Genomic DNA, 23,246 nt, shown 5'->3' on the forward strand with positions numbered 1-23,246 from the left:
TAACACTCGCAGGTCCATTTTCACACCCTCAACGGTCTGATCTGCGGTATAGTTTATTACCGGGGAAATAACCTACAGGAGGGAATGGTCCCTGCTAGTGCTGCCAACGAATATTCCATATTCGAATGAATATTCAAATGTAAAAATTAAAATTATTGAATATTTTAAATTAAGATTCGAATTTAATAAATAACAATAACATTGCTGTGTGAGTTCTGGCGAGAAAAAATTGGCTATTAAGATAATTATGAATCATTCATTTGATCTCGCAAGACTCAAGAGAGCGCATTTCTCAGCACCAATACAGGACCGGACCATAAAGAAAGAACGTTTTACAGCATATTAGGCTGCAATATTCATATCATATTCATATCTTAAATCATATACATTCGACATTCGTTGGAATCCATGTGGTGTTTTAAAAGGAATATTCGAATATCATTTTTGGCCAATTCTGGCAGCACTAGTCCCTGCTGGTTACCCATGCAATGCATCGCCAGCAGACAAAACCCTTCACATCTCCCCAGTGGGTCAGAGAGAGAGAGGGGGCGAGACAAGCAGTGCTAAACAGAGACAGATCCGCTTGTTCTAATCTGGCATGCGAAGATATCAAAGAGGCAATGTTCCAATCTTCATGTGGCCGTGATTGGTATGATTACACATGGGGAAAAATAGTTTCGAGTTCCAACTTACACGAGAATTCCGTTCTGCATGGACAGTCTTCTCACATTTTCTTGGACCACCAATGAGGCAAGAGCAATCCAGTTCTTTATTGAACTAACCTGGTCGTTATGCAGTCATCTACCACATCACCATGGTGACCGAACGTACACAGTGAATGGAATGACTTGGACGACACACACACACACACACACACACACACACACACACACACACACACACACACACACACACACACACACACACACACACACACACACACACACACACACACACACACACACACACACACACACACACACACACACACACACACACACACACACACACACACACACACACACACACACACACACACACACACACACACACACACACACACACACACACACACACACACCTCGGAATGCATTGTAGGGGGAAATTGTCAAGCAGTGCAAACTACCATTATACTGTAAAGTAAGCCTGACCCTTTTTTTATAATACACTGCACTGGCTTTGCTGACACAAAGTTGCCGTCTGTGTCTGTCTGCGTTTCAGAGGATCGTCTGGTGTGGAGCATGGTTGTCATGGATACGGAGGCAAACAGGTCCTGCCCGCAGGGTGAGCAATAGGTACATATCGGCTGGATGTTGTCCGTTAGAATATATTGACTCTCAGCTACTCTCTCTCTCTCTCTCGCTGTGATTTCACTTCTGCTTTAGATGACCTTTCCAATAAAGCATTAAAGCTTTGTGTCATTTTAGATTTTAGCTATAAATCTAAATGTACTTCAGAAAACTTAGGATTTGGACGAGTGGTTCTCAAAACATAACGGCAAGCTTTTACATCTACCATGGGAATATTAGAAGAATCTGAAGAAAAGGAAAAAAAAGTGTTGAATAATTTCTTTTTTTTTTTAACACAAAACTTCTCTTCTGGGGGGGGGGGGGGACAGAAAACTTTCAGACAGGGGACCACGGCCAAATAGATACATCGTGATTTTGGGTGTCCTTGTGGCACGAAAAAGTTTAAGAACTATTGATTTAGAAGGCATTTGCAGAATCGGCCTCAGGTCTTAATGGGTTAAAGTTTAAACAACTATCCCTCCATCTTCTATTTTCTCACGCTTTCCGTGCCAATTATCCGGATTGCCCTCTCTTCTCCCTCAACTTTATCCTCACTCTCTCTCACTCTCTATGTAGCCCAATCATCCACGATTTCAGCCTGAAATCATGACCTTGGGTTTATCTTCAAAACATCTCAAGCATTCTTTGCAGTTTGCACAACTCTGCCTAAAGAGACAGAAACACAGTGAGTAAGCAGCAGACTTGGGGAAGAACAAAAAGCCTCAACCAAAGCTCAAAGAACTACTCTTCTCTGGCCATTTGACACAAACCAACAGTCTATTAGTTCATAATCCCAGCTGTCAACAACAAGCGCCCCTACATGGTACCAACTAAGTCCCGACTTGCCAAGGACTGGACATGTTTGACTACCGGCTGCGCTCCTCCTAACTGGGACTGCTATGTATGCTTATGGAACAACAATGCCTCCAAGTTCCAAGGCTAAGCTATGAGATGCTGTCTGTCTGTCTGTCTGTCTGTCTGTGTGTCTGTGTGTGCGCGCCCACGTGCGTGCGTGCGTGCGTGTGTGCGTGCGTGCGCGGTTTGACACTAAGGGTTGCCCACCTGCCCCTAAATAAAATAAAAGCAAACTTTCGGGCAGGTGGAGTTTTCTTTCAGGTTGCCCAACCAGGCAAGTGCTCGTTCGAGATGGGAGGAAACCGTCTATAAACACAACACAAGATATATGTCTAAACACCTGAACGAGGCCAGAGCGCTGTCTTCTGGTCTGTGGAATGTAAAATAGGAGCATTGTTTTTACCTGTGCTGTTTTCACTGTTGCTACACTTAGCCCATAGTCATATTCATATGTAGGTATTTGGCATAACAATTGAGGTATGATTTATGTTTTTTTTATCACACAACCGCAGAAAGTTACAAAATAAGTGTTAAATTGAACAGTAATTCAAATTGTACCTATCATTTTATAATGGACTTTTTACTTTTCGGGCAAGTGGGCATGCATGACCTTTGGGAAAGTAGAACATGACCTGTACTTGCCCGACGGGCAAGTGCCTCTGAGACGACCTTAGTGTCAACCCTTGTGTGTGTGTGTGTGTGTGTGTGTGTGTGTGTGTGTGTGTGTGTGTGTGAGCGAGAGAGATATCTGAGCCCTTAACGACTTCATTGGATTTACCTGCACATGGCAGAGGTTGCGTGCAGACAGTTACAGCTAGGCAAAGGTACAACCGTGAATCCGTGACGAGAAACAGTGGAAGTGGGTGTGTGTTTGTGTGTATTATCAGCATCAGGTTATTAAGTAGAACCATTTGGAACCTCTCCCTCCGCTATATAGCTCCAAGATGAGGTCCCACATTGTTGGGTGTCGGCAGAGTGCGACACCTGCAAGAAGGCCAGGTTAGTTCAATAAAGAACTCACTGTTTTTGCACATCATATCTAAAAAGTAAAGGTCCCCTGCTCTCAGATGTTAAAAATATTAGCAGGGTTGAAACAAACGTTTAAACCTTTTTTTTTAAGTCAGCCTGTGGTCAGTCAACCCCCACTTGCATGCGCAGTACTGCTTCCGTAAAATTGGATTTTGGAAAAACATGAAAACTCTGCCGACTACCGAGAATGTAGGACCATATCTCAGAGCTATATAGAGGAGGGAGAGGTTCCATATGGGGCTAGTTATTAAGTTAACTTAATGTTTGTGTGTCTCTTCTGAGGACCGAGGTGAGTGTGCACAAAGGACAAGCAGTTTTTCAGACAAACACACACAGTGGGTATGAGCTACTACCAATAACGAATACAAAGCACTGTGGTGGTGACTACAGAGACAGCCTCGCGGTGGAGTGCGACCTAAATAGAAAAGTGTCCACGGGAGAGCGAACGCCTCGGCAATAGAGAAGTGAGAAAAATGTGGGGCGCCATCCTGAACAGCTGTGAGGTCTGTGGTACCAGCAATAGATGTCTAAAATGACGTCATTGTCAGTCTTTTCTCTGTATATTCAAGGTATTTGTCATATCCGCCCTGTGCAATTTGCATTTACAAAGCCTAAAAGCCAAACAGAAATGTTCCAATGTTTAATGGAAAAACATTGTTAATCTCAATTATCTGTGTGTCACAGTAAGTAAAATGTCCTGCTTGCGAGTTGCGACAGCCCTGTGTGGGAGTGTGTGTGTGTGTGTGTGTGGGGGGGGGGGGGGGGGGACGTGCTGTGCTGCTGACCTGGGAGATGTGGTTGATAGAGGACTCCATGCGTCTGAGCTGCGACGCCTGGATGTCCAGCAGCTGCAGCACGTTGTTGGCTAAGGCATTGATCTGGTAGGCCACGCTGGCCAGAGACTGGGTGGTGTAGGCCTTGGTCTCCTCCAGGGCTTGCCTCTTGTCCTGGGCCTGGAGGGGAATGAAGGGGAGGGGGGAGAGATGAGAACCATAGAGTTATAATGAATAGAGGGCGGACCGGAGCACTAGCCCCACCCCCCGCTATTAATTTCAATGGAAGTTGCTCAGTGGCGAGCGCATTTGCCAACCAACTTTTGGTTGGCAAATGCGGAAGTGCTAAACGAGTGCTCAATGTTAAACCCCAGTGGCGCGGGGTTTCCTCGTGCTATATGCATGGGCCCGCCTGCAGTTCCAGCTTTGACCAGATGAGAACCCACTGTTGGTTTGTATTACAGAGAGGCCAGTGGTGGAAGAAGTATTCAGATATTTTTACTTAGGTAAAATACCGGTACACAATATCACAATATAAAAACACTGTTATTCTGTGTTCAAAATGTTACAGTAAAAGTACAACATTTTGCATCAAAATATACATAAAGTAGTACCAAAAGTAAAAGTACTAAAATGTTTGAAAATAGCAGACAAGCTCACAACGAGACACGTTGTGAGCAATATGACTGCAAATGATTATTTCAAACATGTTCCTTGATTATGATAATAAATAATGACTGAATGAGCTATTGCTGCTTCAAGTGGTTAATCAGACAAATCAATTTAGTTAATCAGTTTAGCCTCTGCCGTGCCTTCCATTATGAGCGGATTTGCTTGAGGCAAAAAATTACCCCAGGTACGTGAACCGAAACTTAAGTCACCAACGTTAAATCTATCAGATCACTTATCCAAGTCATGCGAAACATAAACCTTCAACCTTGCGACCGCGACTAGCAACAAGGCCAAAATCGGCCGCAAAATAACGCTTGTTTTCCGAGATATAAGCATCTGAAAAAGGTAAACATTTTGTTTTGAGTATACATCGCGCTAGCATTCCAGAGCTATAGCCAGATGTAGCTTAGGGCCAGGGCCTACATTAATCAATGTAAAACGCCATAAGATGTCTGTAGATGTCCTAGGCCTCATACGGTTTTATTTGATAAGACGTCTTTAGCACTTAAGTAGTTAATTGCCAAGCCCTAGTTGGTATACTGTACAAGGCCACATTCCTTGTACAGAACAGAGGGGGTCTGTGGGATGCGGGTTCTCTATTTGAGACCACATTAATTTAAAAACATCTCACATGATGACGCCCCGAAACATTTTCACCACCACATTGGATCTGAATTGGTGATTCACTGATACCAACATAAGACAGATGGCCAATGATTTGGCACACACACACACAAAACAAAACACAGTAACACTGTAATGACTCATTTAACCAGCTCAGTGGCCTAGTGGCTAGAGTGTCCGCCCCTGAGATTGGGAGGTCGGGGTTCTATTCCCCGGCCGGGTCATACCAAAGACTCGAAGAAAAATGGGACCCAGGCCAGCATCAAGGGTTGGATTGGTGGGTAAGTCTCTGCGACAAACTAGCGTCATTCATGTCCAGGGGGTTTACTCGTACATCATGCTGCCTCAAGCTACAGTACAGAAACAGGAGATAGGCTCCTGCCCCTATGGACCACATGGCTCAGCAAGGCTTACTACTAATGAGTCATTTGGCTTCACTCTACACCCCACCACCACCCACAATGGTAGAGAGGGAACTGGGAACAAATACAGTCTTTGACCCGTTTGATCTTCACAGGCCTCGTCCCCTCTCCCCACACACTGTTCAGTCGTAAAGACAAAGTCCAAAGAGCCATGGCTGGCTGGAGGGTACTTTTAACAGCAACAAGCTGCTGTATCAAGGCAGGGGTGGAGGTTTGAGTGGGTAGTGATGGATGGAAGGAAGGAAAAGAGGTGGATGAAGGGAAGGGAAAATGATCAAAAGAAGGAGCGATTGCCAAGAGAAAGAATGAAGAACATCACCCAGCAAGGAGTGGGTTCATCGTTCATCCTATTATATTGTACATGTACTAAAGCCTAATATACTTAGTTGCATGCTGGTGAGTGATACACACCAAAAATAGCTGATGTACAAGCTCACACTGTTTTGCAGCGTGACACGTTGTGAGCTTGTAGATCAGCCATTTCCAGTGCTCAACACTGACGTGACACAAGATACGTACAACTTAGGCTTGGCTGCTAGCTGATAGACCTGTCATAACATTGGGATAAATAGCTGATGTACAAGCTCACAATGTGTCACAGCATGACACGCTGTGAGCTTGCAGATCTGCTATTTCCAGTGCTCAACAACACTCGACACAGCTCGGCTGAGAGCTGATTGGCCTGTCATAACATTGAGAATATATTCCACTAACATGACTAAAAGGGTGGCGGTGTCTGTGGCTATTCAATGCTAGTGTTTCCCCAAACAGTGGGTCGGGAGCCTCAGGACCCATTTGTATAGGTCAACAGTAAATAGCCTTAACATATTTAAAAAAAATAAGTTTTTCATTTAAGAAAAATCTAAAACCAAACAGAATTTCAAATTATGAATTAAAAAACATTCCATAAAAAAACGTTGCATCACGACGTGTTGTGTTGTGAGCTTGTGTTGTGAGCTATTTTCTCTAGTTTTGCTGCCGGGGAGACATACAATGTATCTTTTGGCTCTGGTGCTAAACGGTTTGTGAACCACTGTGCTATTTCACTAAAATGTTAATACTTAGAAGAGTCTGAACCGGGAAGCGAGCTGCCAAGCTCCGTCTGTCTGTTGGTTAGCCTTGGGTCAGTGTGAATAAAGAGGTGATAAAGCGTTAGTGGTGTTTCTGTCTGCGCAAATAAGACCAGCAGATGTGTTGGACGATAACGGCTTCTGGGAAAAACAGAAAAATAGGAAGGGTTCCTCCAGAGAGCTCTGAGCAGAATGCCATCTGTCTCTCTACCCTACTCGGAGCTTACACACACTGTTGTTTGCCGAATACAAACAAGCATGGCCACATGTCTGCACTCAAACACCTGTAAGTCAAGTGCAGCATGCAGGTATACTATATGATGGGGAGAGCGAACAAGTGAATGAGTGATGTGTTGGTGCGTTATGAATTGATCTGTGAAGACAGGTGGAATTACACACCGCCGTCACCCACAACGGTCAGAAACATACCAAATGTATATCTAGAGATTAACCTGGATACGTTGTTACTGACTGTATGGTGTTTCAATTCCTAACAGGAACACATTCACAAGAGCTTGCTTTACACGGCTATTGGATGGTGACCAAGGATATGCCTTTTTATTGTACTAGGAAACATCTGTCAAAAGCAGATAGTATTATTTACATGTATGCTTTCCTTGTGCTTGTTTAGGTCTCGTTTGTCTGTTTATGCCTATATGAGCTAAAGGTTACAGGCATAGATCACAACTTTCAGTTAATCAAGTAGGTAATAGGTATAACCCAAGGTTCTACAATGAGGCTATGTAACTCTTCTGTACCAAAACACACTGTTGCACTTCCAAAGCATGTTGTTCAGTCTATAATACTCAGCAGAGCAAAACGAGAACATTCTGACCCCGAGCAGAGATTTGGGTCTGCAGAGAGAGACGATAAGTTGCTTTTCTCCTGATCTGAGTTCAACTGATCCTCCTGTGACTGGAGCGGTGATGTGGGGTCAGCCGGGGGTTGCGTTGCCAGATTTTGTGAGAGAAATAAGCGACCTGTCTATGAAAAGAAGCGACTAGGCTACGGCTATTTGAAAATAGACAATCTACAAGCTCACAATGCGCCATGTGAGCTTGTAGAACTGCAATCGCCCCACCAAAGAAATTACAAAAATCTAGTAATTTTGAAATATTTTTGAAACCTTTTAACAACACAAATTTTCCTCTGGGCGTCCCTGGCACGGGGTGGGGGTCTGCAGACAAAAACATATTACGCTAGGGGTCCACTCCTTGCCATGAAAAGGTTTGAGTCTTATTAAAACAACATTTGGGAAAGTAGCCCAAAAAAAAAGCAACTACACGTTCAGAAACAAGCCCAAAAAACTGCAACCCAGCCCACAACTACCAATATTAACAAGCAACTTGACAGAAAAAGAAGTCCAAAGTCGCTTATAATAAGCAGACCTGGCTGGCAACACTATGGGGATGTGTCCGATGACAGATGTCTGGTCTAAAGCCACTGCCCTGGCTGTCATCCTCATCCCCCTCACACAAATAAAAAGATAGGCGCAAAGATTCTCGAAATAACGAGATTCATAATTTGATTACTTTGGGGTCGCTGGCTCGGCGACATGGAAAGAATGCTTCGTATTAAAAATCGAATCCCCATGTGAACGGTTTGGCTCCCATGTGGATCTTGAACTTCAAATGACCAACCTCAACCTGTGATGTCATGTCAGGCATGCATAACCATGTTGGCTAATTGACATTAGTGTATTTGTTGTCTTCAGGTTTAATCATGCATGTGAACCATGTTGGCAAATGTGTCAATCACAACGTAATCATGTAATTTCTAATAACCAATAATAATAATGCCAACTAACAACAACTTATGTTTCCTTGTCATTTGCAATTACTAAATATGCATTTAGTGAGTTCATGTGGGTAGAGGCCTTGTATTATTTTTTTAAAGATATCTTTTTTGTGGCTTTCGCCTTTATTTTCTTTTTTATAGAGGGATAGGCCACTCCTTGGCCTAAATACAGCCATAGCAGTCATCACAAATGTGATGAGGTCAGCACATTTGGGCAAGTGGATATGGCCGAATTTAGGCCAAGGAGTGTTTTTCATGCAAAACTAATGCTTGGAATGGATTCAGAATCATGAAAACCCCCTAGTTTGACATGTCACATGCTACTTAAAGTATGATGACATTTTGCCTTATAATGGTTGTCTATCTATGGTGTGGTATACAAAAACACATACTAAAATGGCCATAACTTTTTTTGACGATGTTTCTGGCAGAGCAGGCCTCTCATTTTGTGGACCTTAATGACCAAGTGAATAGAAAAAACACAAATAAAAAGTATGGCATGACATCACAGGTCCCTCTCAAATTGTTGGTGCTGACCCGCCGACTATAGTGAAGACAGACAGGAAGGTGGGAGGGAGAGAAGGGGAGAGGCATGCAGCAAAGGTCGTCATAAACGGGACTCGAACACGCAACGCGCTGTCAGGCCAGAGCCTATATGTGGCATGTGCCTGGACCACTTGGCCAGTGGGCGCCCCATGCTTAACTGTTATATTATGTACTGTCCAACAAGTAGCCAGCACACAAAACATGGTTTATTGACCTCTCATGGACAATCGACAGACACGTTTCGACCAGATAGGCCTTCCTCGGCTTTGAAAAGCGTTTAAAGGTATTATGTGCTGGTGCTGGCATATTCTTCATTTCTATGACATTATTGAGCCCTGCAGCAAAGACTTTAATGATCTAATCTGGAGTGTGTGGGGCCTTCTGCTTTGCAGATATTTTCTCTCATCTTATGTACAACAAACATAGCACAGCAGAGCAGCAGACAACAAGACATTTCGAAGGTCTGGAAGGTTAAGAGCGAGAAAATCAACGGTTTCATCTGAAAGATATTCCTTTTCAAGGCTACTATGAGGCATGAACAGAAGAGTTAGCTTCATATTGGTGTGATGTTGAACTTTAGTAGAACCTTGGGTTGTTAGCAACTTTGGTGTGGCAATGATAAGTAAAACATAAATTGCCTTGCCTTAATACAATGCAAGGGTCAAGAGCACGACACTGGAGAGCGAGGTGAGCTCCCACAGAGAGACTCAAACCTCCTGGGGCTCTCTGCGAGCACAGGATAATATAATACAACTGTGGGAGCAGAGGAGAATATTATCCCACACAGGCAGTCTGTCTTCAACACAGTGGCAGGTAAGAATATGAAATGAACAGCCCATATGGTGCATGGCCAAAATGAATGTTTGTGGGGAGCTCAGCTCGATCGATATGAAACAAACTAGAGCCTACTTTTGTTCCATATCGATCTAGTTACTAGACTGTAACTAAAGAACGTTTTTGATTACAATCAAAATGCAGGGCAGTTCCTAATAGCCTATTACATGGATGCCTAGGATCTAAGACAGGTTATAATATAAATTAACATGCGTCACATTCGCTTCATCATTTTCAGAGGGCCCGTTGCTTTAGACTGTATGACGGAAGCATTTGAAAATTGTGTGAGGCAACAGTCTGGCCCGCGAGACTACAAAATGATCAGCGACAAAGATCAAACACTGCAAAAGCATACAAACTCTGGCTATACATTTAACATTTTAAGCAGTTAGACGGCTCCTTCGGCACGACCCAAAACAGAAGAATGAGTTCACCAGCTCCTAGTTCAACAATATTGTGACTGTCGCCAGTAGTAATAAGCAGTACATTATAAAAGCTTGTCCAATAATGAATTATGAATTTCTAAAGATCATAAATGCAACGGTTACAAAACAAATGCAGAACAGATGGGAGCGGCCCTCACCAGCATGCTGGATTATTTGGCTTCCACATGGAACTTGTGAGATCAGCAAAAAGCAGGCTATGCTACGTGAGCTGGCTGCGATGAGGCTTTGATGCCTTCCAGAACTGGCAAATGACAGACAAGACAGCAACCCCCATGTAGGCTAGTGTAAGTGGAGTCATGCCCATTTTAACCCATTTAAACGCAGGAAAGCATCCGTGTCATTTATATGAATTTTTGTTGTATTTATATTATAGCAAAACATACTGTACGTTTTTCATAAAACTTAGGATTTTGAACAGTGGTTCTCAGAAATAGCAGATTATACATCTGCTATTTTGATAGTGTTTGGAAAAAATATATATATATAATTTAGCTTTTCGGTTTTTTTAACACGAATCTTCTCTTCTGGGGGTTCCTGGCACATTCTGTGGCCAAATACATATCATTTTCATCCTAGGCACACGAAAACATTTGAGAACTACTGGTCTCGGGTCATAATGGGTTAAGTGGGGCGTGTGATAGCTTGGCTGCCTGGCAGAGCAGAGCCACACACACACACTGCTTTGAGGCAATAAGGAAGGAACAGCCCAGGCTTCCTCCCTGAGGAGGGCACACTATTCAGGGGTCAGTGAAGTGGAGCCCTGGCTGCCTCCTCCATCTCCGTGGCTCCTACACCCAACGTTGGGCAGCCCTGTACTGGCCTGGCAGTGTAAGGCGGAAATGGACAAAATAAGAAAGGCCTCATGACTAATGGAAGTTAAGAGGAAACAAACAACCTCGAAGGAAACCCAAAAACCATTTGTTTTTTGGGGGGGGTTTTTTATGTTCATTTTAAATTGTTGCTGACGGCAGAAATCGCTGTCCATATTTTAACTTTGTATGTTGTATGTTTTCCCCGGAAATCATTGCCCTTGATACTACAGCATCAGTTGAAACATTATGGCACGAAGCAACACGTTTTAGCTTGTCGATCTGCTATTTTTTAATTTGAATCCTGAAAAGTAACAGTTTTGGATATAATGAGGTTTCCACCCGATAGATCACCTGATAGATCATCGTGGCCAATAAAGATTTGATCATGTCCTCCTAAGCCCATATAACTCTTTGGGCCGAGCACTTCAGCTTGTTAGAACAAGCCTGAAGGTGCTTCTCCACTGAAACAACACACTCCACTGCTGCTGTTGTTGTTGTTGCTACTGTGAAAGAAGGCACTGCTGCGGTTCCACAGCTGACATACAGATTTGTGTGCATGATCTTTCACTCATCCTGAGGGCAAGTGTGTGTGTGTGTGTGTGTGTGTGTGTGTGTGTGTTGCACAGAGGAACAAAAATGGCCACGGAATGTGTGGAATGTCAGAGCATGTCATAAAGCTCTTGAAGCCCTCAACTCAAGAACAGTTGAAGAGTCCTGTCTGACACCATGTCTCTGACATGAGTAGAAACGGACCAAAACAAATAAAAACACTATACATTATTCCTCTCCTCTCTTTATTCTCACTTCAAACTTTCCATTATGCTTGAACTGTTCCTACCTAAACTGCTGTACAGAGAAGATACCTTCAAGTGTTTATATAAAGTAATGCAGCACTGAATAAAAGCCGTTAATATAAAATATTAAAATATACCAAGATCATATGTGTGTACTTTTCTTGCACTCTTTTTAAAATATGTTTTACGTTTTCATCATTATTGCCTATGCTGTTGCATTGTCTGAAGGAAGCCGAACAGAAATAAGTTTGACTCGTATGTATACCTGTACACAGGATGTAACAATAAAGCACAACTTGAATGTGGTACTATGTACAAAACTACAAAATGAGGCCTGGAAGTGACACTAGTATGTCACAGGGACTTGCCTCCAATCCAATCCAACCCTTGATGCTGAGAGCCAACGAGGTTAGGTATTGGGTCTTTGGTATGACCCGGCCGGGGAACGAACCCCGGACCTCCCAATCCCAGGGCGGACACTCTAACCACAAGGCCACTGAGCTGAGGTATAACGAGGTACGATGGCATGTAATAAAAAACGTTATAATATATACCATAAGTAAGGTGCTAAATAGCGAGAACTCAACTAGTGAGAAAGCCAGTGGTGATTATGTCATTGAGCAGTTGAAGCCCTGTACTGCTGCAGGTGAATTACTGTCAATCTAATTGGCTGGTGATGGAGGAGCATACCAGGCCCTGTGCAGTGTGTATTGACTGCTGATTACAGTATATGGGGCAGACAGGGTGAGATAAGTGAGACAGAAGGAACACAGAGCTGGTGCTCGGTCTGGGCGCTGTATTGACGCGGCTGGTGGGAGGGGTGAAGAAGCCCATGCAAGGCATCGGCTCGGCTTCAAGGCTTCCCTGATTAACCAACCCGGCTTCTCTAATTGTCCAGCATAACATGCACATTAGAACTCAATTATTTTACAGAGCAATGCACTAAATGAATGTCTGTAGTAATATATCTGTCCGTCTGTCTGCAGGTCGGTCTGTCTCCCATTTCTGAACATCATCAGTAGTTTTTGATTACATCAGGGATCTCTGTACGTCCACATTTAGTGGATCGGTCGTATGGTATTGGGTATAGCAGACTCAGCTCTGACAGTACTCCAACAGCCAGTGCCCGCCCGGCCTAGTAACTAATTAACTCAGTTTGTATATTGCCCAGGGAAAACAATAAGATGGTGCCATTTTGAAGACAAAAATCATCATCATTCATTCATTATCTCATGAATTTCTAAATGATTAGAATACATTTTGGCCTGCAGTAGGTTATATTTAACATTGCAGCTTTACATACCATCAAGTTATTAATCACAGAAATCTCATATGATAGTTTTAAGGTTTTCTGTCGAGCCAACTCGTAGATATAAACCGCAAGGGTATTAATATGTAAGCCTGGCTGGTGTGCTACAGATTAGGCATGGATGATATAATATGACAGGGAGATAAAGGTGAGCTAAAAATGGTAGATTAAGAAAAAAAAAAGGGAATATAAACTGGCCTCATGAATACATATGTCCTCTTGTTTTGAGACAGAGCTATCTCAAAACAAGAGGACATATGTATTCATGAGGCCGGCTTATTTTTGCTGTTATGTTCTTCTTATCTAGAGTCTACTCTAGACAATGATATGTATGGCTGGCATGGCATAAAGGCGAACGCAACCACACCTAGAAATATGAAACTGTGTGAGAAATTGAACACCAGCTTGCAAGCTGGCCAGCCAGCCCAGGACACAGACCAGCCAGTGAAAGTGACAGTCAGGACAAGAAGGAAACACCAGGACATTCAGGAATGAATGAATAAATAAATAATTGAAGCGTCAATCTGCTGAAGAACCACAAAGTTTCTTCAGTACTTAAAGCAAGGCCTGTGGCCCCTTTCTTTCACGTGCACACAGGAGCACGATAAGAGAATCTTTAATTTCTTCCCCTCCGCTGAGGCAGATGGAGGCAGCCTGAGAAGCCATAAGGTCTACCCGACCTTGAAGTATAGTGGCAAAGGCACAATTATAAATTCATTCCATCAGTGCGTCACGCATAGGGACACAAAAGGTGAACCGTGGCGTGCACATCATGGCAGGAACTCATTAAATGTTTCTTAAGTCTTCCTGTGTTAGCAGATGGACTAGTCAGAAAGTTGGTACTGGTGACGCCAACATGACACGATTGATCTTGCACCTTTAACACGAAACGACTTGATTGTTAATCTTTTTTCAGATTTTTTTTGTGGCTTTCGCCTTTATTTTTACTTATTATTTTATGGAGGGACAGACAGTAGGCTGACAGGAAATGGGGAGAGAGATGGGGGGGGTGACATGTAGTAAAGGCCATTGGGATCGGGAGTCAAACCCGCGGCACACTGCCAGACTGGATTACCAGCCATGGTGCCTGGACCGCTGAGCCACGGCCCAGGCCCTTTTTCAGATTTTGAAATTGCAGTTTTTTTTATCTGTAGTATTTATTGAGTCACTGTAAAGATTTACACATCGTACTGTAGCTGAATTCTACAACCTTCATTCAACTACACAACACATATCGTCTCTGATTAAAATTCAAAACTAGCAGATCTACAAGCCCAAAACGCATCGCTTCCTGCCACATTTCAAACTTGTGGATCTGCTACTTTTGATGCTTTTGTGTGACGCTGTAGTAAGATCAAGTAGGGCGTTAATCTATGAAAAAAACAAAGTTAAAATACAGGTATGGAGATAGGTTTCTGCCCGACAGCGACAATATTATACATATTAGTATACATTTAATTTAATTTATGACATTATTATTATTATTAGTTTCCTATATTGGTGCTAGAAACAAATCAAACTTATTTAAGGCTGTGTTTTGACAATAGCTAGGCCTATACTGTATATTCCTATCGCGTCTGTCCAGTGTCCACCCCCCGTGATTTCTGCAGTCGTCCTATATTCCAACCAGGTTGTAGTGAATAAGTCCGGCTGGAGGAGACCAAACCAAGGCAGCAGAGGGGTGCAGTGCAGTGTGTGTGACAGGTGGTGGTAAAAAAGGATGAATGGGCCTGGCTGGTGGTGGTATAGGCCTACAACCACCATGCTGGGAGGAGGAGAAACCAGGCCAAGCGTCAGAGAGTGAGGGGGAGTGAAATAAAGAGGAGAGAGACAGAGAGAGGAGAAAAGAGGTCTCAATAATCCAGAGAGACAGAACAGCGTGAAAATAACACACATATAGCCTATCACTTTCAGGCTGGATGTCTTCCAGGGGGAAAAGCTGCATTATTTCTGCTGGGAATCCACAGCATGGGCTATGGAGACACATGGCCGACACGTAAAGAGGGTTCTCTCTGACTGTCTGTCTCTCTCATGATGTCAGGGATTTTGCTAATGCTATGTGATGCATTTATAAATGTGAAACTAGGAGCACAGGCACTATAGGCATGAGTGGTTCCAGACTGCACTCCCACTTTGAAATTGAAACGCTTCCAGACTTGCATAAATTTGAAATATCTGAAGAATAGACTAATTTAATTGCACACATATACTGTACACACACACACACACACACGCATACAACAAGCAATGCTTTATTTTGGCTAATATGTCTTGGATGATTACTTTTTAAATCTGGGCCAACACGTGCATGATCCCTTTTCTAAATAAATACTCCATCAGGCTGGACTGCCAGCATGACCAGGTGGTCGACTGACCACATGTCCCCGACGTCCTTGGATTTCCCTCGTCTCTGAGCTAACTCGCATGTCCCCGACAATATATTGTCATCGTGGACCAAAAAAAATACAATCAGATTGTCCTGCTTTTGTTTCACATTAGCATTGGACTCAAGACTATCGTGGATGTATTTTATCGAGTCCGACTTTTTGCTTTTGAATCTATGATAGTCTTGGTCTCTACCCCCTATAGTCACTGGACATCCACGCACAGTACTGACCCTGTAGCCACGGTTGTTAACTCGACATGACTGTATTAGTACGTATTTTTCAGTATATGAATTGTTAATCCCGTCTGTGTCGCTCGGATTCTGTCGGAAGTTCCCTGTATTGCTCAATGGGTGGTAGTGGCGGAAAATACAGTGCACACGGGTTCGTAATGTCAGCACTTTATATGTTTTTGTAAATGTACCGAGAAGTACAGGCTTTGTGCGCAGATGGGGGGTAGAGAGACCAAAACTATCATAGATAAGAAAGCAAAAGTCAGACTCGATAAAATACATCTATGGTATACGATAGATGGTCTTGATCCAAGGCTACAATCACATTATGAGAAAGAGGCTTCCCATGCAAGCTGGAAGCGCCGAACAAGGCGGCACCTGCTCCAGTTATCTCTAGTGTGCTGTGAAAATGATTAAAAACTATTCTTCTAACTGAACCTTTGCTAAAGTTATCGAGCAATGTGTGACAAATCATTTTATGATTACGGACCTGGTTGTGAATCTCAAATATGCCTACATTTTGGCTATTCTTCCTCACAGTGCCATAACCTTTCTACACATAAATATCTTTGGTGTCAGCAGGGCACCAGGAAGCAGAAGTGTGACCTGTCACCACACACACACACACACACACACACACACACACACACACACACACACACACACACACACACACACACACACACACACACACACACACACACACACACACACACACACACACACACACACACACACACACACACACACACACACACACACACACACACACACACACACACACACACACACACACACACACACACACACACACACACACACACACACACACACACACCGCAGTCACCGAAGGGACAATACCAAAGCCCCTGTGACAGCGACAGAGAAAGACAGACAGAAAGAAAGAGGGGTGGCAATGAGAGGCATGAGAAGCTACAAGCCCAATCAAGCTGAGGCATGCTTCTAGGTACGGAGACCATCGGCGTGTGTCTGTGTGCACACAAACACACAGACACACACAAGCGGTGTGACACATGCAATGACTGGAGCATGGCAGAGCTTAAAATCCAGAGTTGTGCGTCAGCGCTATAAAAAACCTTTTTTGTAGGAGTACAAGGAAGCGCTCGGCTCATGACTCAGATTGAAACATCACTACACTACTAGAGTGTACTGTGTAGTAGGGTTTGATAGTGATGGCTTCACAATATTACTAATTACCGGTAAATTAACATTTCAGTTGTTGGTCAACCATGATACCGCTGATACTAGGTGTAATTGTTTTATTCTTGCCATGATGCATAGCCAGACAATTAATTAAAGGCTTTTTATTTTTTCCACAAGAGTGCGTTGGTCTCTTCCATTTTTTGCAAATCAACTTCATCACCCTTTTATACCAAAGAGCACCTTGCTGCACCTTTACTCCAGTCAAACATATTCACGCCCCTTTCTCTCTTCTTTCAGTTACTTGGGGAGCCTGATGGCTCGGCCAGTTCGACAATGTTCCTAGTGAGTGTAAGGACCCGGGTTCGAATCCAACCCATCATGTCTCGCATGTCTCTCCTCTCTCTCTCTCTCTTCCCTGTCGGTCTACATTACAACACGCTTAGTCTGACCTATCTGAAATAAACACAAATCTAGAAAATAAAGAAATAACATTCAAGTTACTTATTTTACTATGAACGTCTTTAATTCTAGGCTTTGGCCTGAAATTTCAATAATGATTTGTGAGTGTGGATAGATGTAGTTAGTCATTAGAGAGCTTCCCATGGGTGCTGCTCGCTGTGCAGTTTATTTATGGGTTGGTTTGAGGTGGGCGGCTAAGCTTTAGCCTTTACATAGTCAACAGCAGGAAAAAACATACGAAAGATATGTCATGTGAAAGGTCGGGTGTGTCCGATATTAAAATAGCTACCGTAAAAATAAATTACAATGGGATACACTGGTCGGAAACTCAAAAGAATCCTATGATCCTTGTTATGCATTTATATATATAAGACTTATGACTGTGTTTGTAAAATAATACAACAAAGATGCTTCATAGTGTTGAAATACAAGAACATTAATATTACATATATTTGCTTTTCTGTATGTGCTGACACTGTTTCCCATCTAAGATGGGAAAACAAACAATCCATAGATTCCACCCGATCGCTGTCGGATGGAAACTGGAGGAAACCTTGTCCAAAAATGTTCTTTTTATTATGGTACAATTTAAAAAAATATAGTATAAAATCATGAAAATAGCTTTGTTTACAAGTCCACAGTCACACTCAGAGTGAACTTGTAGATCTGCTATTTCCAGTACTTGTGTGTGATACTTTTGTATGATGAAGCAGGGCATTGATTTACGCAAAAACCTACAAAATGTGAAACATGGAGAGATACTAGGTTTGGATCTTCCCGACAGCAACGATATATAACTAGCCTTTCTTCCCACTAAAGTCAAATCATCTAAGAGAGGCTGTAAATGGCAAGAAGGAAGCACAACTGCCCCGGGAACCAAATTACAGGGAGTCCTCGGGGAGGACAGCTGGAATGGACACACCCTCCATGCTGATGGTGGTGGGCTGTCTCTTAGCTTCCTTTGGACAGGATTCTGCTTCCTCAACAACACTGCACAGCGCTTTTTAGATGGGCTTCTAGAGAGAGCCATCCAAAACAATCTGGAGAATCTCCAGCTTCATTACATTAGATTGCAGTACCTATAGCTTAGCTAGCTTCTCACCATTCTTACATTAGATTGCAGTACCTAGCTTTAGCTAGCTTCTCAGCAATACAGTATATCCAAAGACAAAAATCTGTCAGCAACCATTCTGCTGACAGTGGGTGGAGGGAGGGCTGGGATTCTTTAAGATTTTAATGGTTCCTTTAAACGATTCCTATAGTAGTGGGTTCCACATGGACCCTAACAGGTCTAACTCTGAGTGTACAAATGGAACCAAATGGACCCATTTGTAGCTTTGTACACTTATGGCTGGTCCTTATAAAGAGCTTATAAAGTTTGAGCTAATTGTATAGCTATAGACGTGAAGTCCACATAACCAGACATTGTGGTAAAAACGGTTCCAGAAACAGTTCCAACCGATTCCGGTTTCTCAATGTTGGATCCGCTTCTTGCAGATTCTTCCAGTTCCGGATCCCCACCGAAGTGGGTGGAGGGGTGTTCATGGCCCTGGCATTATAAGTTGATGAAGCCATTCATATTTCACATGAAAGTAAGATTAAAACACTAGTACTACAGTATTAAAAGTAACCATGGTGAAACAATAAACCCGTAAGGACCAGTAGGCTACAATACATAGCCTCATCTTCAGACAAAGAAACTTGAAAGTAGCCTAAAAATATAGGCTGAATTTCAATCAACACATAATAAAGGCAACAGATCTATGTCGAAGAAAGTCAATTCTACCCACAAAAAAACCTTTGTATGTCCAACAAAAGAAAAGTCAATAGCTATTCACTATTGACCAAGTGAAGTAACAATGAGATGACATTCCATTTTTTCTCATGAAAGTGCTTGGCTACAGTAGCCTTGCATGGATTAAGACTATCATAGATGAATTTGATCAAGTCTGACTTTTAATTTCATATTTCAGAATCGATATAGTCTTGATCCAAGTCTATATGGCTACCGGAATCTACTGTACTTTAACAAAATTGTTATATAATTGAATCTACTCTCCAAAATGTACTCCATGCAGAGAAATAACTAGTATCAAAATGTTTTAAAAGCATAAAATGACAAAAAAATATAATAATCCAGTTGTTTTAAGGAAAATAATCTATTAAATATTGAGAGGAAACCAACAAGGGACAACAAGCAGATTTGAGACTGAACAAACATCATCAAGAATACATCATCATAAATCATAGCCTTGGATCAAGACTATCATATATGTATTTTATCAAGTCTTGTAAGCCATACTGCCTCGATAACATACATCTATGATAGTCTTGATGATCATCCAAGGATACATAACCATTACACATGGGTGCCTGAATTCTTATCAATCAGAATTCATAGACTATAGAGGCTATACATTTTATCGAGTCTGACTTTTTTTTTTTAAAGGCAGAGAAGATTACAAAAATGCATCTATGATAGTCTTAAAGGCTACATAAATCATTGAGTGCCTGAATTCGTATTAATAATCAGAATTGACTTTTTTTGACCACAGCAGCAGCGCATGGATGAGGGAGGACTGTAGTCAGTGTCATCACCAACACTAAGGCGCACGGCGACACAGCAGCAACTTTAGCGCGTTGTTGTGTATCACCTCACCGGTGTATGATCACACACTAGACACTATGAAGGTCTAACGAAAACAGGATTTCCACTAGACATGAATCATGTTCACCAAACTAGATTCCTAAAAGTATTCGGTACCGCCGGCCGGCGGCCGGACGGGCCCTCTCTCTGGAGTGTGTGAAAGCAGTTGAATGTAGACTATTTAAAACTAGACACACCCTCTATGTAAACCAACTATGAGATCAACGATCTAAACACCAACAGTCGGCTGGAACAAGACATTTAATCCACCACAACTGCAGTGAAGAATTGAAGATTAAATCGGTGTGTTATCTTTCTTGATCTATGGGAGAAGAAAGAGGACAACAATGTCCCAGTGTCTTCTTTATATCCAACATTTCCTGTCTCTCTCAACATTCCCCCCTTGCCTTCCCTTTTCCAGTTTTACGACAAAGGGTTCATTCCGAGATCAAGAGGGGTTGTATATTTATTATCTTATCTTTACCTGGACATAGTTGTTCTCGCAGTAGTCCGCTACTCTGGTGAGGTTCTGATAACTCTCCACAAGCGCTTGTTTCCCGGCAGGAATCTCTTCCTCTAGCAGCATTTGTAGCTCTGCCATCTTTACATGTCTCTCTCTTTCCCTTTGATTGGAAGTGGAACCACCAGCTCTGCTCTCGCCTCTCACACACAGAGGCTGGCTCTCTGACTGCTATTGTGGGATCCCTCCCTGCTCTCCTCGCTTCTGCGTAAACCTCCTGCTATCACCACCTCCCCCAGTGGAAGAAGAAAAAACACAAACAAAACGCTGGGATCGAGAGCAAAGGATGCCGGGATATGTAGTTTAATACTGCTATATGTCGTTGAAAAGATACAACAAGCCAGGTAGTTATTATTTAAAGGTTTCATGACATTAATTTTCATTTATTTTTACTTTTCGTTTTTCTTTTAGTTTTTAGGACCTCAATTACACCCAACAAACCTGAACTTTGAACATTCTGTGAATTGTCTGTCATTCTGTGCAGGTCTATGCCACACAAATGTGGAACGCCCTACCAACTGTCATTAGTTTCGTTTATTTCATTAAGACATGTGAATCCCTTGACTCCTTCAAAACCGCTGTCAAAGGGCACCCGGACGACTACAATTCGAAACTGGCCCCTGTAAAATATGAATCCCCACCCACCCCTTTTCCCCTCACTGTATGTTTTCCCCCTTTTTTACCTCCTTTATGATGATTTCCTGTTTTTGGCTATATATAGTGTATATTTGTACGTCTCTAAATGTTATTGAAAACGGTGGACCCTCTTATAAACAAGTGTAATGCTTTATGGTTTCGTCCACTCACAGTTAACAGTTTTTGTATTGAGTTGTGCTTGAAATGTAGCCTACTGTAATTCTGCAAACTGTAATAAATACTTCAATCAATTAAATCAATCAAGTCTTGGATTTTCTGTCTGTGAAGCCTTTTGAGCTGCAATGAAAACAGGCAAAACAGTGAAAACAGTGACATCTGCTTCATCTGGATTCAGATGTTACGGGGGCCAGTTTCGAATTGCAGCCGTCCGTAGGTGCCCTTTGAGAGCGGTTTTGAAGGAGTCTTAAGGACTAGGGCGTTCCACATTTTGATGGCATAGGAGCGAAATTAATTTAGTCCCTTGTTTGTGCCGAATCTGGGTTGCACATGGTTTGTTGAACTCCCACTGGTGTTGTGGGTGTGGACTCTTGGGGACCAGACCCATTGCAAGATGCTGTACTCTGTCGTCAATCCTAAACCATTCCAGCCTGTAGTAGTCTGACCAGTTTATTTTGGGAAGTCGAGCCTTTTTTTAAGGGCCTTTGAGGTGCTGTGGTACCAATGGTGCATGCATAGTCGAAGAAACCTTGTACGAGGGCTCCTGTTAGGGTCTTCAAGGTGTTTTTGTCGACAAGTGAGGAGATCCTGTATAGGAATCTTGTTCTTTGGTTGACTTTTTTGATTAGCCTACGTTGATGGGCATTTTATCACCGGGAAGATTTGCCTCCATGGAACCTTTAAGTAATTTCATATTTCTGTGTGATAATATTGTCACAAACTCTAACCAAGAAGCCATCTGCCTTGCTGAGATTACTATTATTTTGATCCAAAAAGAATGGATTCAGTTTTTTCCCAGGTGTAAATATAGTTTGTTATCTGCGAGCCAGGTGCAGATATTACCTAGTTCAGAGCTGAACTAGGTAATTATGTTTTTTATTTTGGTCATTGTGTACAAGCATACATCATGTGGTCTAGACTAGTGCATTAGATTACATTTAGATTACTTTCCAGCAAATGTGGAGTTTACCAGAAACATGACATGTTATGTTTGCTCCTGTTCATGTGCTCATTTCTTACAGGTGCATTTCCCAAGTTCTCAATAGTGACCAAAGTTACATCTTTTCCAAAATAAATGAGAAAAACAAAAGACAAACATCTGGGCAGCTCTTAAGGAGAAGGGGGGAAGGAGACGCCTTCACATACTTACAGTACACTTATTTGAAAACAAATACAGGGTCAACATTCAGCAAGATACAAATAAAAGAAAGGAAAGGAGAATAAAATAATAAAAATAAAAATAGTGAGAAGCATAGAATGGGCGATAGAAACACAATACTTTGACTTGTTTTTTCTTATTCAGCAAAAGCCTGATCAGACAGGTTTGATACATTCAGTCCATTTAGTCCAAATCCAGAAGATCTTTTCTTCCTGAGTTCTTGAGTGAGTATGTCAGTTTTTCCATTTTGAATATATCATGAGTTATCTTGGTCGTATCCGTTCTTCAACTGTAGGTGGTTGTGGTTGCAGCCACTTTCTCGTGATAGCCTTCTTGCTATAGCCACCAGGAGGGTCAGAATATTTTTTTTATCATTACTATCCAATAAGTCATATGGGAGGTTTGAGGGCCTTTTCAACCTGCATTGTTCCTGTCCGAGACCAGCAGTGCAGAGTCATCTGCGAACAGGAACAATTTGCAGTCACAAGCTGATCGTTTACTATCGTTTACATACAGTATATTAGGAACAGTAAAGTCCCTAGTATGCTTCCTTGTGGAACACCACAGCTCCCTGGGAGGGGGGGCAGTGTTCCGT

General features: G+C 42.4%; 1 protein-coding gene across 3 annotated transcripts in view; it reads right to left on the minus strand.

Annotated features, from left to right (window-relative positions):
- The window catches only part of abi1a (abl-interactor 1a), a 71,878-nt gene extending 50,964 nt beyond the window's left edge, over nt 1-20,914 (minus strand). For 2 of the 3 annotated variants that reach the window (XM_079489702.1, XM_079489700.1), the window contains exons 1-2: nt 20,644-20,914; nt 3,959-4,126 (exon numbers count right to left, since the gene is read on the minus strand). In XM_079489702.1, the coding sequence (XP_079345828.1) occupies nt 3,959-4,126; nt 20,644-20,760 (285 nt within the window). In that variant the 5' untranslated portion in view covers nt 20,761-20,914. The remainder of the gene's footprint in view (nt 1-3,958; nt 4,127-20,643) is intronic. The other variant, XM_079489701.1, reaches the window with a different exon arrangement.
- Nucleotides 20,915-23,246: the final 2,332 nt, after the last annotated feature.

This window comes from Electrona antarctica, assembly GCF_951216825.1.
Source record: "Electrona antarctica genome assembly, chromosome: 20".
Classification (NCBI taxonomy): Eukaryota; Metazoa; Chordata; class Actinopteri; order Myctophiformes; family Myctophidae; genus Electrona; species Electrona antarctica.